General features: G+C 44.2%; 2 protein-coding genes across 2 annotated transcripts; one reads left to right on the top strand and one right to left on the bottom strand.

The window, feature by feature from the left end:
- Nucleotides 1–1,734: 1,734 nt before the first annotated feature.
- Nucleotides 1,735–3,824, bottom strand: KLHL36 (kelch like family member 36). Its single transcript, XM_026713986.2, has 2 exons — nt 3,604–3,824; nt 1,735–2,263 (listed from the first exon to the last, which is right to left on the bottom strand). The coding sequence occupies exons 1-2, from the start codon at nt 3,750–3,752 to the stop codon at nt 1,735–1,737; spliced, it is 678 nt and encodes a 225-aa protein (XP_026569771.2). The 5' UTR covers nt 3,753–3,824.
- A 5,691-nt stretch (nt 3,825–9,515) lies between these two features.
- Nucleotides 9,516–18,939, top strand: COTL1 (coactosin like F-actin binding protein 1). Its single transcript, XM_087940716.1, has 4 exons — nt 9,516–10,184; nt 11,415–11,497; nt 13,841–13,998; nt 17,037–18,939. Exons 1-4 carry the CDS (start codon nt 10,108–10,110, stop codon nt 17,145–17,147), a joined length of 429 nt encoding a protein of 142 aa, XP_087796842.1. The 5' UTR covers nt 9,516–10,107; the 3' UTR covers nt 17,148–18,939.
- The last annotated feature ends 389 nt before the right edge of the window (nt 18,940–19,328 follow it).

Raw genomic sequence — 19,328 nt, 5'->3', positions numbered from 1 at the left:
CCTGGACAATATTACTCACTTTTACAAAATTACACTTCACTCCCTTCTTTTCAGAACCCTGGTGATGGAAAGCAGCATCCCTGGCCAATTGAGGTGGAACAAAGCCAACTCTTCTTTGAAAATAGTTTGTTTGAAATTCAAATTCGGGATTAAACACACAAAAAGATCTGGAGGAAAGGAGATTAGATCATTCCAAGCTAATATTTATCGAGCAATTCTTGTAAAAATGATCAGCTCCGTTTACGGGAAAGAATAATACTTCTATACAAATGAGTTCTCAGAGGTTGTTGTTTCGCCAATGTTTTTACTTCTACAGACTACATTGACAAGTTCCTTCAGTTTTTTTAGGCAATATTTTCAAAAGTGGCCTTTATCTTCCTTCCGCTGAAAGAGAAGGATTGGCCAAAGTCACCCAACTGGCTTTGTGTCAAAGGCAAAACAGAGATTCACGTTTCTCTGTCCCTTCTTCAGCGCCTTCAAGTAAAACCACTTCCAAGTGCCCAGCTAAATATTAGCAAAACAGGGTCTTCTATTAATAAAAGCTTCCTCAAATTAACGAGAAATGCATTTTGCCTGGAACAGAGGGCTAATCTTACATCCAATCATTTAAACGACATCCAAGTGTTGATAGGATCTTCAGGTCAAAGCACAACATGCCTGTCATTACAGGTAGGGTAAATAAACCAGATGTTTTGGGGACCTCTTAACTGAAAGCAGGATATTTCAATGAAGTACTCCAGACCAGGAAGATTTAACCAAGAAATTAACAATACATAAAACAAAACCATTTTGAGTATGCAAATAAACCCGGTAGATGGTTAGTTTATAAGTTAAAGAAAACCAAAGAAGAACCATATACCAATTGAATGATAATGGAACAGTAGAGACGGATCTGGAAAAAAAGAAAATAATCGTAAGAAATTACTTTGAGAACTTATATAATCAAGACATAGTAGATTTAAACAAAGTAGAAGAATATCTGAAGGAAAGAATGTTACATCTGTTACTGGTAGATAAGAAGGAGATATTAAATAAGGAAATATCTCTTAAGTGAGTTGAAGGATGCCATTAAAAGACAAAAAAGCAACAAAACCCCAGGCCCAGATGGTCTCCCAAGTGAATTACATGAAGATATAGGAGAGCCATTAGAAAACTTGTTACTAGAGATTTGCAATGAAGTATTACTAGAGGCAAAAATCTCGGAATCATGGAAGGAGGCCTATATTATATTAATTCCTAAAGAGGGTGTAGATGCCAATCATAAAAAACTTTTTATAACAATATTAGAAACACTTGGATAGAATTAGACTGAATAAAGAAATTAAGGAACAAAGATTAAAAGAGAAGAATATAAATTACAAGCATTCGTGGATGATATGGTATTTATTATAGAAGATCCAATAAATTGCGGACCGATATTATTAAGGGAAATAGATAAATTCAGTAAATTAGTAGGGTTGAAAATTAACAAAGAAAAGACTATTTTGCAAACTTCACAGCCAGCTTCTGATAAAAGTCAATAGGGGAAGCTGGATTCGCTCAACCACCATGCAATTCACTTAACGACAGTGGTGTTTTGCTCAACCACCACGGAAAGAAAGGACATAAGATCAGGTGCAACTCCGCTTAAGAACCGCCTCGTTTAGCAATGGAAGTTCCAGTTCCGATTCTGGCTGTAAGTTTGAGGTCTGCCTGCATCGGGATAAGGATAGGCTTCAGTCCAAGAGCCATCACTCATCTTCCTTGATCCTCGTGGCATTGCGGTTCAGGCCTCAAGACACAGACGCAAGCCGAAACATAGGCGATGGCTTTGGGAAGGTTTCTAGCTTTCTGCCATTGCTTTGATGTTTTGTCGTAAACCTGGACGGCCTTGGAGAAGCTGTTGGTGTTTTTGCAACTGTAGCCGCCCAGGATGTAGATCTTGCTATCCCAGGTGGCCACAGCAGATTTGCTGTTGGCCTGGAGCAAAGGCACCACCCTATTCCACTGATCGCACTTGGGGCTGTAGGATTCCACTTCCAGGATGTCAAAGCGTGTCATATCCAGGTAGTTGTCGCTGCCCCAGATGACATAAGTGTCATTCTGTAAAGTAGACATGCTGTGAAAGCCCCAGGCCGTGATCATGGGCCTTCTCTCCTCCCAGGTATCCGTCCGATAATCATAGCACAGCAGGTTTTTGAGAAAGAGACCTGTCTGGTAATCATGGCCTCCCGAAATGTAGACGCGTTCCTCGCGGATGGCGCCCGCGTGGCCATACATGAACCTGCGGCGGAAGGAAAAACAGGAGGAGACTTTTAAGTGGCCCTTCCTAGCAGGAGGGGAGAGGATGTTTTCAAAAACCCGTTTGAGATTTAATTATTTACTCTGGGGTGTTAACAGAGCATGCCTGGCTGCGTTGAGTTCCTCAGATCCATGACTGAAATCCAAAAGAGCGTAGAGATAACAAGCAGAGCTAAGAGTCGAAACTCACCCATGCAAATGGACAAGAATAAAGGTTGGCTGTCATTTAAAAACCGAGCATAGGGTTTATTTATTTTTGGGATGTTTTTGCTCTTTGTGCTAACCTGTGTTCATTTTGTATAATTTTAGAATTGTAAAGCACCCAGAGTCCCTTGTTAGAAATTCAATAAATAAACACAAAGAAGGACTCTAGTTCAGCTAAGAATCTGATTTTACTTAACATATTGCCAAGTGCAATGGTTTTCCTCTCCAACTGCAAGACTTATTTTTATTTCTTTATATCCCACCTTTAATATTTTTACAAATAACTCAAGGCCTTCAATATTTTCACAAATATTTTTACAAATAACTCAAAGCACCAAATATATCTAACACCCTTTTCCCTCCTATTTTCAACAACAACCCACCTGTGTGGTGGGTTGGGCTGAGAGAGAGAGAGAGAGAGGGTCCGCCGGCCAGCTTTTATGGCTATGATGGGACTTGGAATTTTTGAATTTTGCCTTACAATAGATCTCTGATCTGAGAACAAAGAAAGATCCTTCCCTTATTCAATGTGCAAATCCATGCAATCCGAATTATGTGACCCACATGGAATTATTTTGGACCCCTTGGGTGCAAACTTCGGTTGCTCAAGTGCCTTTGGTGATATATCGGTTGTGATATAAATTTAAGCAACTGGTAATCTTAAAAACTGAAGGCAACCTCTGGCCTAATTTCAAGACTGTTTTGCAAGAAAATACCTGTGGGTTGCTTCAGCTTAGTGCCTCAGGGAGAGAAGGGGGGGAGGGTTGAGATAGAGAATTAAAAACTTTAGAGCCGAAAGGGTGGGGGGGAGGAATGTGTGTGTAGTAGGAAACAGCTGAGGATTCTAATGCTACCACTTTCCCTGATCATCTCTCCAGAGCCCTTCTTAATCTGGTGTTTCCAGATGAGTCACAACTATAATTGCCTGAATTAACAGAGTAACAGAGTTGGAAGGGACTTTGGAGGTCTTCTAGTCCAACTCCTTACTCAAGTAGAGGCACTATGCCATGCCGGATAAGTGGCTGACTCTTTCCAGAAGGTCTACCACTTTTTTAATGATACGGTAACCAAAATTGGATGCCGTATTCTATCATCATTTTGCCCAGGTGCCCATTTCACCTGGGCAAGCTGGCAACATAGGACCAGGTGTTCTTCTCAGGGCTGTATGCCTCCACCGATGACAGTGTTCTGTTTTCATTCCTGCCACCCACAGCTACCAGCATGTCTCTGATGGCCCCGAGATAAAAGTCTGTGCGCTGCTGCCTCATCGAGGTGAGCTGAGAATGGGAGAGAAAAGCCAAAAAATGTGCCAAGGATCATCCATCACAGAAACCAACCCTTAAAAATGGTTTTCTTGGCAAGATTTCTGCCTGGTATGCCATTGCCTTCTTCCTAGGGCCAAGAGAGAGTGACTGGCCCTAGATCACCCAGCAGGCTTATGTGCCAAAGGCAGAACTAGAACTCCCAAACTCCCACTTTCGAGCCCTGGTGTCTTTGATTCTAGCACTGCACAAAACAGACCTCTCTCGCCACAAACCATGGTTTGCGGCAAACAAACCATCGTTTGGTCTGGGCAGGGCTTATGGGATACAAGGCTGGGGGGTGGGTCTGGACCTCAGCCTCTGCTTCCTGGGTGCTGACCCCTCCCTGGTAAAATCCCCCCTCTCCCCGAGCTGGGGCCAGCCAGGAGGAACCTGCAGCGAAGAAGAGCCGCCGGCAATGAGGACCGCGGGAGTTTCCCATCATGCTTCAGCGCCAGCATCCTTGGACTCCGCCCCCGGCTGGAGATGCTACTGTGGCTGCTGCTTTCCCCGCGGGCTAGCCTGGTTCCCCTCCGCTCCTCCGGCAGCCAGGGCTCTCAACCAGGAACTGGAAGGCCGGAATGACCGACGAGAGCTAAAAAGGGGTCTGGCTGGCTAGCAAGAGGGTGGGTGGGACTTGCCCGGGCTCCGCTGCAGTGCAAAGGAAAAGCGAGGGCTTGGGGTTTTTTTTGCAAAGGTTTGAGTGGCAGGGGCTTCCCGTGCGCCCCCTCCTCGCTGCCAGCATTCCTCTCAGGCGGCTGGAAAGGGGAAGAAGTCCTGCTCCAAGGACCGCCTCTGCTTCTCCCTGACCAAGAGGAGGGCGGGGGGAAAATGGAGGGAAAACTCGCTTGTGGGGTCTCGAGAAGTTTCCCACCGTCCTCGGAGGTTGTGGACTACAAGAGCAGGTTGAAAAAGAAGGAGGAGGGGACGGACTCCTATTGGAAGTTGTGATTCACTCCTCTCCTAGGAGAAGAAAAGAAATTTTAAAATATTAAAGGGGCAGGAAAATTCTCCCCAAAGACAGGAGAAGTGGAAACCCAAGCAGGGATTCAGCACCCCCCCTTGTCAATAGGGCCATTAAAATAGCTGAAGCCAGCCTATTCTCCACAGCAAAGGAAGGATAAAAATTACACGCATGGGATACAGAGAAAAAGCCTACAAATTAGCTAAGATCCTTTCCCATAGAAATAAAAAAGATGGCAAACTATAGAACTTGTGAAAAACAGCAAAAGCAAACACCCAGAGGAAAAGAAATCAAGAACCTCAGACACGTGAGAAAAGGAGATACTCGCCAAAACCCAGTAATAAAAAGATTTAACCCATGATCGCAAACCGAAGGCATAACAGAAAGCTCGGGATATTGCAACAAAATGCAAACTGATTAATTATCTACAAAAGGCCAGGAAAAAAAACAGACTGGACTATAAAACAGTTACTTATTTGCCTTCTACCCAGATCCCAGGACAGAAAATCCCAATCTCAAAGAGGTAGGATTTAAATGCCATTTAAAAAAAACCCCATCACACACATACTAATCAAAAGACATTAAAGGATTCACATACGAATCAAAAAGGGACCTGAAGGGTATAAAAAGTAAGTCACCAAGAAGCAGTCTAGTCTCATGTGATCTCTTTTTACCTGCCTTCCTATTAATAAACTGATTCTGGCTTCCAATGAAGCCGGCCTCCAATCATTTTGCAGTAAATCTCCCAGCCGGGAAATTTGAATTCACAAAGGGAAAAAGCTGTCTTTTCCTTAAAGGGAAAGGCTTCTGTTTTATTGCTGGGTGACTTCTATTTTCTTGCTGGAAAACTGTATTGTTGCATCAGTTGTTTTTTCCTTTTTACAAGATTTTCCTAGACTTTTTGGCCTACCACTTTCTGAATCCTCCAGCCCTAAAACTTGTGCAAAATTTAAAGACAGAAATACCGTACTTTCCAAATTCCAGACAGAGACAGGCTCTGTTTCCCGATCTTTGCTTACGAATAACCCAACTAATCAACCTTGATTCTTAGCCTCAGGTTGTTTGAGGGTTTCTGTCCTCCAGCCTCCATTTGCTTTTGTTACTTTTAACACACCCCAAAACATATTTTTTTCCAGGCCAGCAGAGGGAGATAACTGCACCTGAAATAGATCTGACAGAAATAAAATTCAGTTTCCACATTCAAAGAATAACTGCCCCACGGGGAGTATCTAATTCAAGCGGTAACTGAAGCCTGCCCTAGTTTTTAGATGGAAGTCTGCAAGGATGAGTGTCTGGGAAGAAGAAAAGAAAGAAAGAAAGAGAGAGAGAGAGAGAGAGAGAGAGAGAAAGAAAGAAAGAAAGAAAGAAAGAAAGAAAGAAAGAAAGAAAGAAAGAATCTGTATGAATTGTATGCCCAAGTGTTTCTTCTTTCACTGAAAGGCTGACTTCTCATTGTCAGACACCCAATCTAGCAGGACTTCCAAAATTTGGTGATTTTCGAATCTTATTTATTTATTTTCAGTTCTCATTTGCAGTGTTGTCTAAGCGATCACTTGGAAGCACACAGGAAAGCTTTTGAAAGACTCTGGGTTCCCAGAGCATACTAAGGTGTAATCACGCTCCTTGATTTTATCTTTCATCAAACCCAACTGTTTTGTCAAAAACCCCAGGTGCTTTTTTTTTCAAGAGGCAACTGGACTTTCTGGTTTTTAGTTGAAGGCATTTTGCTTCTCATCCAAGAAGCTGCTTCAACTGGAGCTGAAGAAGCTTCTTGGATGAGAAGCGAAATGTCTTCAAAGTGTTGGAAGAAATATCCTTCTGCGTTCAGTTCCAAGTGGGGGAAAAAGACACTGGAAACATGGAGGCTGTTTGGAAAGATGGTTTAATGGTGGACAGGATCCCATGCCTTGGAGCTACAGAGTGAAAAGGACGATCACGTACTTCAAGAAGTTGGGTGAAGGAGAAGAAGCAGCAAGATGCTGGAAGTTTTATACCCTCTGTTGGGCCCCACCTTAGTGTTTCCTGTTCCTGTGCAAGAAATGTACCCATTGGCTATCAGACTCCCGAGGGCGGGGGTCTTAGCTAACTTTGTAGGCTTTGTCTGGACCACATGGCTTCACCTGAGTGCTGGCTGATGCAATCTTTCCAGGTGAGATGGGTAGAGGCCTTGGTTATGTAGAATACTCTGGCCCAGGCCTTATTAATGGCCCACCCATTAACAAAGGTGGGGGTGAGCTTCTGCTTCTGAGTTTCCACTTCTCTTTTCAGGGGAAATATTCTGCCTTTTTAATACTTCCTAGGATATTTCATTTTTCTAGGAGAGGGGTGGTTGCTAACTTCCTACAAAAGAAAAACAAAGAAACTCCAGACCGTTGAAAAAAGCACCTTTGGGACAACCATGGCCTGGATGACAGAGAATTTCCATAAACATTTGTCAAACAAAACATTTGTTTGCAGGAATGGACACTTTAGAATAGATAGAATTCTTTATTGGCCAAGTGTGATTGGACACACAAGGAATTTATCTTGGTGTAAATACTCTCAGTGTCCATAAAAGAAAAGATACATTCATCAAGAGTCAAGAATCATCAGGTCCAACATTTAATGATAGTCATAGGGTACAAGAAGCAATCAAATCATACTAGGAAACAGTCAATATAAATCGTAAGGATAAAAGCGACGAAGTTACAGTCATACAGTCCCAGGTGGGAGGGGATGGATGATAAGGAGTGATGAGAAGTTTATATATATATGTACATTTGTATTATTCTTTATATTTGTCATTTGGTGATATAAGATAAGCAGGTGTGTTGGGATGTATGCACCACATTCGTTGTTTTTAAATGTTTTTCATTTTTGTTTAATAAAATTTATTTTAAAAAATCAGTAATAGTTTCTATAATAAAGATGATAAGTACGGTGGCAGCCACGAAAGTTAGACCCATGTCACATAAACAGCAGAGGTACTAATTTTAATTTGTAGGTGCTCAAATCAGACATTTTAATGCGTTTTTAAAAACCGTTTTAAATTGCTTTTTACTGCTTTTATAGAACGATCTAGAAGCAATATATCCAGGGGACTTAGGGCCTCCTCTCCTCAGTGGAAGGGAAAAAATCCGGGGCCAGGCAAATGATTTAACAGTAATTGTTAAGGAGTCGAGTCTTACTGCTTAATAATTAAAAAAAAAAAAAAAGATTTCAGGCTTTAATTCAAAGTCAATCCGGTTTGTAACAAAGCGGACTTCAAGCTACACAGAAAAAAAAAAAACTTTCTCTGAAGATTTCTGGGTCTCTCTGCTGCCACCTAGTGGCCGCCCAGAGTTTCAAGCGCAGATCCTGCTGCCCTAATCCGGTTGCTAAGCTCCTTCCCTTCCCACCTAAAGCCCTCTCCTCTCGGCTCGGGTTGCAAACGGGATGGGGGGCGGTTGCTATGGCAGCCCTTGCGCCTCGCCGCTGCATCCAAAGGGAAGGCAGGCAGGCAGGCAGTCCATTCCCTCCTTTCTTCCGCCCCTTCCCTCAACAAAACCATTCCTCCACATCATCTTGTGTAGGTAGCTCTCTAGCTGGTTTTCACCCACCCATGGTTACCCACTCCCCCGGGCTCGCAGACACTCCACCCCCCCCACACACACACAGAGAGAGAGAGAGAGAGAGAGGGAGAGAGAAAGAGAGAAAGAGAGAAAGAGAAAGAGAAAGAAAGAGAGAGGGAAAGAGAGAAAGAAAGAAAGAAAGAAAGAAAGAAAGAAAGAAAGAAAGAAAGAAAGAAAGAGAAAGAGAGAAAGAGAAAGAAAGAGATAAAGGGAGAGAGAAAAGAGGGAGAAAGAAAGAGAAAGAGAGAGAAAGAAAGAAAGAGAGAAAAAGAAAGAGAGAGAGAAAGAGAGAAAGAGAAAGAGAGAGAGAAAAGGAGAAAGAGAGAGAGAAAGCGAGAGAGAAAGAGACAGAGAGAAAAGAGAGAGAAAGAGAAAGAAAGAGAGAAAAAGAGAGAGAAAGGGAGAAAGAGAGAGAGAAAGTGAGAGAGAGACAGAGAAAAGAGAGAAAGAGAAAGAAAGAGAAAGAAAGAGAGAGAGAAAGAGAAAGAGAGAGAGAAAAGGGAAAGAGAGAGAGAAAGCGAGAGAAAGAGAGACAGAGAGAAAAAGAGAGAAAGAGAAAGAAAGAGAGAAAAGAGAGAGAAAGAGAAAGAGAGAGAGAAAGGAGAGAGAGAGAGAAAAAGAGAGAAAGAGAAAGAAAGAAAGAAAGAGAGAGAGAAAGAGAAAGAGAGAGAGAAAAGGAGAAAAGAGAGAGAAAGCGAGAGAGAAAGAGACAGAGAGAAAAAGAGAGAAACAGAAAGAAAGAGAAAGAAAGAGAGAGAAAGAGAGAGAGAAAAGAGGAAAAGAGAGAAAGGGAGAAAGAGAAAGCAAGAGAAAGAGAAAGAGACAGAAAGAGAGAGAGAAAAGAGAAAAGAGAAAGAAGAGAAAAAAGAAAGAAAGAAGAGACAGAAAGAGAAAGAGAGAGAGAAAGAGAGAAAAGAAAGAAAGAAAGAAAGAGAGAAAGAGAAAGAAAAGAAAGACAAAGAAGAAACAGAGAGAAAGAGAGAGAGAAAAAGAGAGAGAGAAGAAAGAGAAGAGAGAGAGAGAAAGAGAGAGAGAGAAAGAAAGAGAGAGAAAGAAAGAAAGAAAGAGAGAGAGAGAGAAAGAAAGAGAGAAAGAAAGAGAGAGAGAAAGAAAGAGAGAGAAGAGAAAGAGAGAAAGAAAGAGAAAGAGAGAGAGGAAGAGACCCATACAAATTCCAGAGGAAGAACAGAAGTGAATGAATTGCATTCTCGCCCCCCCCCCACGCCCTCTCTCCTTTTTGCAGAAGAAGAAGAAGAAGGGAAGGCGAAGGAAGAAGCGCGAGGGGGCCGGGTAGGAAGACCTTCCCTGGGCTGGGAGGAAGAAGGGGCGTCAGGAGAACCCAGGCGCTGGGAGGGGAGGAGACGGCCCTGCAACAAGCCCTCCTCCTCCTCCTCCTCCTCCTCCTCCTCGGATCGGGGACCCATAAAGCCGCAGCAGAGCCGGGGCAGCCGGCAGAGGAAGGGTTAAGCCGGATCCGCTCGGACCGATCCCTTCCCGGCGAGGCTGCGGGACGGACTGCAGCAAGCAAGCAAGCTAGCAGGCAGGCAGGCAGGCAGGCAGAAGGAGTCGGGGGGCCGCGCCTCCACCGCACAGCGCCAGCTTCTCAGCCTCTGCTTGGTCCTTCGGATGCTTTGCACGCCTGCTCTCTGGTTGAAGGGCACGAGCCGGCGGTCCCTTGCGCTCTCCTCTTGGGCCGCCTCTCTGGCAGAGCCGCCTTGCCTGGAATAATTCCCGGAGCGCCTCTTGAGGAGCAGCGGCGGCGGCGAGGATGGCCACCAAGATCGACAAAGAAGCCTGCCGAAGGGCCTACAACCTGGTGCGGGATGACAGCACGGGGGTCAACTGGTAAGGAGCCCACCAAGCGTCGCAGCTCGCCCGGGTCCAGGGTGGTGGTGGTGGTGGTGAGGGGGTTGAAGAGAAAGGGACGGAGGAGAGCCGGGGAAGAGGATCTGTCCATCGGGGGACCTTTCAACGGGATTCGCTTTGCTTTGGGGGAGCGGATGGATGGGGTGGGAGTCAACGATGCCTGCCTTCTCAGGTTAGCAGAAGGGAGAGGATGATGGGCCTTGGAATCCATGAGGCTTGTCTTCCCAAGTTAGCACAAAGGCGGGGGGGGGATGATGAGCCTTGGAATCCATGATGGTTGTCTCCCCAAGCTAGCACAAGGGAGAGGATGATGAGCCTTGGAACTCATAATGTTGGTCTTCCCAAGCTAGCACAAAGGGGGGATGATAGGCATTGGAGGAGGGAGGAGGAGGAGGAGGAGGAGAAGAAGAGAAGAGGAAGAAGAGGAAGAGGAAGAGGAAAAGGAAGAAGAGGAAGAAAAATCCATTCGGCCCTGTGGACTCTTGGTCATTCTAAGGGCCAGGTCTTTCCACCTCTTCCAATCTTGCACTGCTTTCTTTAAGAGTCTTTCTAAGCTAGCGCAATGGGGGAGGATGATGGGCCTTGGAAGCCATTAGAAGCCACGCCTCTCTTCTCATGCTAGCCCCAAAGGGGATGATGGGCCTTGGGCCCTTGTGAGGTCTTCATGCGGGGTGGAGGGTAAGATTTCTTCCAGGTTGGCTAAGTTGGCAGCCAGCTCTCCTCTTTTCGGTTGGAAACCCAAACTGTCCCACTTGCAAGGAAGGAACCTCACCTTATGGTGAGAGATTTGGCAAAGGACATTTGGTTATGACATCATCTCCTTTTGGGAGCCCCAAGGCTCCTTCTTCCAAGCTTCTGGGGCAGGCGGGAAGTGGGCCGTCTCACTCTGCAAAAACGTGGGTGGGTCTGGCTGGGGCGGTGCAAGACTTCTGCAATCTTAGAGACAAACCATCTGAATAATTCTTCTCCTTTCTCCCTCCCCCTCCTTCTCCTCTTCCTCCTCTTCCTTCTTCTCCTTTTCCTTCTCCTTTCTCTCTCCTCCTCCTCCTCCTTCCTCTTCTTTCTCACCCCCTCCTCCTCCTTCCTCTTCTCCTCCTCCTCCTCTTCCTCCATCTTCTTCTTCCCTTTCCTCCTCCTTTCTTCTCCATCTCCTTCCTCCCCTTCTCCTCCTTTCTTCTCTTCCTTCTCTTCCTTCCCCCTTTCCCAAAGGGTGACATTTAAGTACGACGGCTCCACCATCATCCCAGGACACAACGGGGTGGATTACGAAGAATTTATAGGACAGTGTACAGGTGAGCTCTCTCTTTCTCTCTTCCACCAACCCACATTCCTCGTGTTGCCAAGGGGAAGGGAGGAAAGGCCAAACAGCTCGAAATGTGTGTGTTTTTTTGTTTTAAACACTTCCCAACACCCCTTTCCTCCCCAAAAGGTTTGAAAAGCCCTGAACTGTAATGATGTCATCCATCTCCCAGGCCTTTTGTTTGGGAGATTCTCAGGGCTCCCTTCAAAGAAAAAACACAGATGGTTCAGGAGCTGCTTTTATTCCTTTCAACCAGAGGCCCAGATTCTAGCAAGTTGTCCAGGAATTCTTTTTCTCTTGCTCAACGGCGACCTTTGAAACTGGTTTTAATCCATGCCCAAACGCAGCTCTGTCTCCGACATCGGCAATCTTTTGCAGGCAACGTTAAGAAACGCGCAAAGCCCAGCGTGGTGTTTATTGTGGCTGGAAAAGGACGCATTTCTAGGGACATCCTCGCTTTAAGCTGGCAGAAATTCTCTCTCTGTCTCTTAAAGGCCCAGCATGTCTGAACACGGACAAACAGCTAACGGACTAATGGAGGGCTGCCTACCAACGTTCAAACGTTCTTGGGCGTGGACAGAAAGGCAGATCCAGAAAACCGAGTCACAACTTAGCACTCGCCCACCTTCACCCAAGCAAAGGTCTGGGTTGACATGCTTGTGATGTCACTTCCAAGCAAGTGCAAAACCTTGCAACCTGCATATTTATTTACTTAGTTACTTAATTGCTCTTGATTTCTAAGAGTGGCCCATTTTGGCATGAATTCAAGCCAAAAAGAAACAACAAACAAAAAAAAGGGAAAACCCAACGCATTAGGACTTTTGAGCCAAGTGAATAGGTCGTGTTTACGTGGTTGTGGCCATCGACTTATTTTTGAATCCCTTTCTCTGGACACCTCCGAGCCCAAAGTCTACAGCAGGACTTCTCAACCGTGTTTAGGTGTGTGGACTTCAACTCCCAGAATTCCCCAGCCAGCCATGAATTAAAGCAAAGAACAAGGAGGAAAAAAACACCCATTTTTTCAGGAGAAATTGTGAAAGGGGCCTTTAGAGAGGTAGATGTCATAGATCCATATGAATGGGTTGTTGTTGTTGGTTTTTAAAGCATTTCAAAGCCTCCACTCCTTCCTTTCTTTTGTTCTGTCCTGTTTTCTTTTGCTTTCAGCTCACAGAAGTAAGCTTGCAGCAGGAAACATCATGAAATGGTTTCATGTCTTGCTTTTCATCTTCTGTTCCTGCCACCCTGTGTTGTCTCCTCTTTCATGTTTTACTTTTAAAGGGCCAGCCTGGGAAAACAAGGCTATGTACAGGAGGGAGGGAGGGAGAGAGGAAAGGAGGGAGGAAGAGGAGTCCTCCTTATGGTAATGATTGTGGTTGAGGTTCTCATTGACAAGCCATTCCTGTCTGTCTGCAAATCATATATTTTTTTCCCCTTTGCTTTTTGCCTTTGCAAAGAGAAAAATAAATCAATTTCTTTGGGCTGCGGGACAGATGCTCTCTTAGCTTCTCCTTCTACTGCTGCCCCGGCTGCTTCCAATTTCCGGTTTGCTTGGAATTCTGATTTAATTTTGCACAAAGGAAAGTTCCTGAGGGGTTTTTTTGGGGGGGCGGGGGGGGGCTCCTCTCTGGCCATCCTAGTTCTTTCTCTGAACACACACCATGTACACGCACACAAATCATGCCTGACGCATTGTCCTTCTAGGTACTTCCTTTTTCAGCTTTCAGATCAAGTCCTTCTGGGTTTGAGGACGTTTTAGAGCAGAGTTTCTCAACCATGTTAAGATGAGTGGACTTCAACTCCCAGAATGCTGGCCGGGGAATTCTGGGAGTTGGAGTCCACACATCTTAAGATTATCAAGGTTTAGAAAGCCTGCTCTAGACTTTGGGCCAGAGGTGTCCCGAGGAAGGGGTTAAAAGAAGTAAAAATGCTGGCCATAACTATATAATCAAAACCCCGTTCCTTTTTTACCTGCATTGTGACTTAGTGGTGTGCAAAGCACCAGATTGTTCACAAGTCTTGAAAACATAAGTAGCAGCAGCCAAAACCACCGAGCTCAGAGAGCACTTAGAACCCCACAATTCAACTCCAGCTACAAATATCCTCTTCTATAAGTAGCAAAATGACAGATACGATATAATCCTCAGCCGCCAAATAATTCATAGGAGATCCTGAATCCTACCGATGAAAATGCGTTTTGGATGCCACTAGATGAAAACAGGTGAACAACGATGGGAATTGGGTTATTTCTTTGCCAAGCGGGTGACCAATTTGGTAAGCTGACTTTTGCTTCTCCAGCCATTCCAGTTCACTCCTTTATTTATATTTATTTCTCAAGATGACATTCGGTTGTTTGGCTTCATCCGGTTCACCACTGGAGACACCATGAGCAAACGAGTCAAGTTTGCTCTGATCACCTGGATAGGGGAGAACGTCAGTGGCCTTCAGAGAGCTAAAACAGGGACTGACAAGACCCTCGTGAAAGAAGTTGTACAGGTAAGTTGAAGTGTTCTGTTCGATATTTCTTGTCCCATCAAGAAGGTAAATATTTTTTTTTTTTGTGAAGTTGTACAGGAAGATAGAAATAAGTTGTTGCTCTCTGAGCTTGGTTATTGCAGACATTCCATTACCCAACTAGGTAATGTCATCAGTGCTAGAAGAGAGTGAAATTTGCAAGAATGAAGAGGAGGAGGAGGAGAAAGAGGGAAAGGAGGAAGAGGAAAGGGAGGAGGAGAACTGTGGAGTTCTTGGTGCTCTCTGAAGTTGGTTGTTTCATTGCAGACATTTCATTACCCAACTAGATAACATCATCAGTGCTAAAATGGAGTGAGGTTTGCTCTCAGCTTATAGCAAAACCCACTCCTTACTGGCACTCATAATGTTATCTAGCTGGGTCATGAAACGTCTGCAAGAAAACAACCCAGCTCAGAGAACATCAAGGACTCCTCATTTCAACCCTGAGCTACAAATATTCTCTTTTATTGAGACAGGAGAAAGTGTTAATAGGAGACATTCTTGGTTACACCTTGACATTTGATTTCTAAGCTCCTTGTTTTAATGCAAATCAAGGCACTTGGTCCTAGCATCCTCAATTACTTATTATGAGTCCACTAATTGGGAGCCAGAGTCCAAAAACTGGGTAGATGGCAAGCTTCCTAACCTTGGACTTAAATCAGAAGTAACTGAGGTCAACGTCTTCTAGAAATGTTGGACTTCAACTTCAATTAGCCCAGCCGTTGAAACCTGTTGCAAGGGGTTGTAGCAGTTGCAATAAAAAGAAATTGACTGAATACATTTGATCTACACCGGTGATTCTGAAGTGCTTTGCATTCTTGTCCTTCCACTGAAATGAGGAAGTCAACATCTAAAGGAAAATACCCTCCAAGGCAAGTGTGTGACCGTAAGGTTGAATGAAGCTCCGAAGGATGCATGGCTAGTAAACTGCAAATAATCTTCAGTTTCTTTGCTCCTCCCAAGAGACGGAATCAAACATTTCAAGAGATGTTCGTTGTGGTTCCCCTCCTTGGACTGTTATGCATATTCCAGCCTTTTGTGTTGTGGTGTTTTTTTGCCATTGAGGTTATCAAACCCTCCCAGCTTCCTGGCCCCAAACAAACGGACGTATTTGTTTGTGGGGCTCATATGCTCTAGAAGGAACACAGAGGTGGTCATTCTTCCCCAGGCCATCGCCAAGGTCAACATGGGATGGCAGAGTTGAGTAGGGCAGACTGAAAAGGCCTTGTTTTGTCTCGGGGATAGAGTTTTAAGAAGATCCAAAAAACGGTTTCAGCAGGAAAAGACAGAAAGGACGCTCTCTTGTGTATTTCAAGAGGCTCCTCAGTTTAAGAAGTGCTCAAAGTCTGTGAACTATGGTACTGACCACACCTGCTGTTTTTCCTGGCTGGAAAAAGAAAGGAAAATTTCCCCAAACGTGGGACCTTCTACCTGTGTTGAATTACAAGGAGTTTTCCAACTTCGGAATGGTCATTTAGTGACTGTTCAAAGCTCTGATGGATGTACCTAGAGGTACTTATGATCCACATTCGCTGTTGTGGGATGCTGCAAACAGCTCTGACGTGCAGTTATGCCACAAAGAAAACTGTAAAATCAGGTCGGTTATGTGACCATTTACCACCGTCATGAGTTACGACCATGAAGGGTGGGCTCCATTACAGTCATAACTTGGGGCCTTATCAGCCCAGCTCTTATAATGGACATGGCTGACGCTGTGGAAGTTCAAATTCAACACCTCAGAAGGACCTCTTACATGCTAACATTTGGGGAAATAACTTTTTTCTATGTGTTCTCGTGCAGCCCTCTTGATTACGATGTGATTACTGGCTTGGTTAGGTCCGTGTAGTAGTTTAGTTTAGTTTAGTTTAGTTTAGTTTAGTTTAGTTTAGTTTATTATCATTGCACCTCGTACAAAGAAATCAAGCACCATCTTCAGTGCACATCATGACCATGAAAATAAACACAAACACGCATCCTTCACACTCCACCCATTGAATTGAAAACCCCGACGCTGCACCAACACTGCACTATACAGCAGAATTCAAAAGAGCTACTGCCCTGGGATAGGAGTTGTTTTTCAGCCTATTTGTCCTTGTTTTTATTATCCTGTACCGTCTACCAGATGATAATAGTTCAGAAAAAGGGGGTGCCCAGGATGAGATGGATCTTTAAGGATGTTTTGAAAGTAGCAGTTTCAGGTGAATATTAGAATGGGGAGAGTCATTATTGGCAGCAAAAAGCTATCCAAAACTCACGAAAGAGTTTCTCTGGAACCATCTGTCATGCCCCTGGTGGAGACTGACTCTGAGGGAGAGGAGGAACAGCCGACAGGGAGTGGAAGTGTGGCTCCGGAGGTTGTGGAGGAGGCTGGGGAAGGGCAGAGGCCAGCTGAGCAGTTAAGAGGAGGACCCAGGCCAATCTCTTATCCATCCTACAGCATGCAGGGAGGAGAGGATAAGGGAGAGGCACGATCTCTTGATCCTCTTCAAGGGATGCAGGCGTGACAACTGCATAAGAGTTTGGACCTGCGTACTGGCAAACACTGGAAACAAAGCGTGTTTTATTTTGGTCTGAAGTTATCTTGGCTGACGTCCTTCCAACAGACTGCGCCTTGTTACCTCCTTGAATTTGGTAACTATTTCTCCTGGTCCGTTGTGGAAATTTCATCATTGTAGTTTGTTTGGGTTTTTATTTCACCTCTATCTGCTCATTAAGTTTGAGCTGTTTTGCTTTCTTTTGAAGACTATTTCTGAGTATGTTTTAACTCCAACTGAGTATTATTATTGAACAGTGAGGCCAAGTTGGAGGCATTAAAGGACATTTATTTACGTTTTGGATTTTGTTATGTTTGTGTTACACCCTGGGTCATCACACCCATCGTTTTGGAAAGCTTTCAATTCCTGTCTCGAAAGTGCACAGGCCACCGTCGTCCTTCAGCCTCACTTCCTGCAGATGAGGAGCTCTTATCTATCTGATCCCAACCTTTGCTAAACACACCTTACCTTTCTGTCCCCTTGCAGAATTTCGCCAAAGAGTTTGTGATCAGCGATCACAAGGAACTGGATGAGGATTACATCAAGGGTGAATTGAAGAAAGCTGGTGGGGCGAATTACGATGCTCAAACGGAATAAACCCAGAAGAGGAACGGGCCATGCCTCCTGCAGCCACCCTGAATAGATGTGCCACCGAAGGAGGCGGGAAAGCACAATTTACCTGTGAAAATAAAACTGGAAGATAATTTGAGGCAAGTGTGAGAAGGAAGCTGCTTCATTGAAGGCTTCCCTGAAGCTCATCTCCAGAAATGGACCTTGATTTTGCTTTGTTTTGTTTTTTTCATTCCATCCACACCAGCTCCTTCTCGTGCATTTTTCTCTCTCTCTCTCTCTCTCTCCGAGTTCTTCTTTTAACCGCTGTCTTTCTCGTTTCAGCCAATATTACATGGGTACCTGGCCTCATAGGAAATTGGCCATAAGTCACGGCGTTGGCTTTAGGGGGCCTCCTGAAGGCTTCTTGAGAGCTTTAGTTCTTTCTGTGAACCTTGGTTGATCTAAAACGGTCTCCCAAGGATGAACCACGGATTCATTCTTGATGGCTGTCTTCCCAAACTGACCAACAAAAGGGCTTACAACCTGCAGAATGAGTTCCGTGGCCCGTGAATCACAGGCTTTTTTCCAAAATTTGTCTCTCCTGGGTTGGATGAGATTTGCAATCTTCTCCACACCACAGGAGGGTTTACTTCTAGGTGTTTTCTTTTTTTTAAAAAAAGCACAAAATCGCTGTGTCCCCCCCACCCCCCAATAATTATAGCAAAAGGGCTGTGACCTGAGACACCCCTCCCCCCACCAGGCCAAATGCATCTCTGTAAAGTTACTACAGGGTTGCGATTGTTATCGGGGTAGAAGAAAGAATGTTAAATACAGGGTGAATGATGAGACGGGTGGTATTGGATTCACTGAAATGAAATCCTATTTAAATCAGGCCAGCCTCTTTGGCTGGGCACCAGCTAGTAGCAGAGGGTGAGCACTGATCTACTATTCAAAACCAGATGTGGGCCTTGATTGAAACAAGTCATGCATTTGTGGGACATAAATTTCCTTTCTCCCACATAAAGCAAACTTATTTACGCAGAGCTCTGTTTCCAGAAGGTTTGGTTCTTCAGTGAGGTGTGTGCCAGATTGTGAGGGGTTTTTCCCCCCTACCGTTGTGCTTAAAAATAATTTCCTTATGCCCAATGGAACTTTGCCACAAAGAGCTGTGCGGAGTGTTGCAATTTCCAGTTACAATCGTGTGTATGTTTTTCCTAGGGATAAGAAGCGTTGCACACAATGGGATTTCTAAACGTGTGTGGGTGGGTGGGTGGGTGGAAGATCGGAGGGGATTTGGGATGAGTAGTGAAATCCACTCATGCTGACATCACTAAAGGTCAAAGAGAAGCTGAAATATTTGGCATTAAACAGCCATCGAGGGAAAAACGTCATCTTTTATTTCAGTTTTTTATGGAATATGAAAGAACATAATTTGCCTTAAAGGAACAGCTTGGTTTTGCGTCATATGATCTTTCTTTCTTTCTCTCTTTCTTTCCTTCCTTCCCTTCTCTTTCTTTCTCTCTCTCTCTCTCTCTTTCTTTCTTTCTTTCTTTTTCTTTCTTTCTTTCTTTCTTTCTTTCTTTCTTTCTTTCTTTCTTTCTTTCTTTCTTTCTTTCTTTTTCTTTCCCTTTCTTTCTTTTCTTTCTTTCTTTCTGAAAACATTGCTGTAAAGACCAGTAAATAAGGGAGAAAACCGAATGTCTCCTTTTCTGATTGTACTGTTTTGTACCGTCAATGTTCATATATTTTTTATTTCTGCCTTTGTACCCTGAATGTGTAAGATGATTGCTGGTGAGACTTGTAAAACAATTATATAGCAGACCTGGGTTGCATTCTTGTGACGTGTTAATGCTGTTTGCTTTGACTGGAAACAAATGGGAATTGTGTGATCTCCTCTATTCTTTTGTCGGCAGTTAAGAGTATTGGATTGTCAAATCACAGACTGTGTCCACCTTGCATATTTCAACCTGTCTTTTGGTTGGGGGGAACCAAGAGATGGCCTGAAGAATGTCAAGTCTAAAAAAAAGAGACAACTTATGGGAACTCTCAGCCATCTTCAGGAATTTAGAGGGAAGCTACAGGGGAAATGACCAATAAATATTTTACATCAGAAAGTAGGACTAAAAATGACCAATATGTATTTAGCTACCTAGATGTCATTTAAATGTTAGAAAAACTCCCATCGTAGTCTACTGCACAAGTTGTGAGTTCTGAAAACTTTTAAGA

This window comes from Pseudonaja textilis, chromosome 11 (genome assembly GCF_049901715.1).
Source record: "Pseudonaja textilis isolate UNSWEBS1 chromosome 11, rPseTex1.2, whole genome shotgun sequence".
NCBI lineage: Eukaryota > Metazoa > Chordata > Lepidosauria > Squamata > Elapidae > Pseudonaja > Pseudonaja textilis.
The sequence above is the reverse complement of the archived record's forward strand: the minus strand, read 5'-3'. Positions and strand labels throughout refer to the sequence as shown.

Bases quoted from the DNA above. Each gene is read 5' to 3' on its own strand.
- COTL1 (XM_087940716.1), top strand. From the start codon at position 10,108: ATGGCCACCAAGATCGACAAAGAAGCCTGCCGAAGGGCCTACAACCTG. The intron at 10,185-11,414 runs GTAAGGAGCCCA...CCTTTCCCAAAG, and splicing joins GACAGCACGGGGGTCAACTG to GGTGACATTTAAGTACGACG. The intron at 11,498-13,840 runs GTGAGCTCTCTC...TTATTTCTCAAG, and splicing joins ATTTATAGGACAGTGTACAG to ATGACATTCGGTTGTTTGGC.
- KLHL36 (XM_026713986.2), bottom strand. From the start codon at position 3,752: ATGAGGCAGCAGCGCACAGACTTTTATCTCGGGGCCATCAGAGACATG. The intron at 2,264-3,603 runs GTGAAATGGGCA...CTTCCGCCGCAG, and splicing joins TATGTTGCCAGCTTGCCCAG to GTTCATGTATGGCCACGCGG.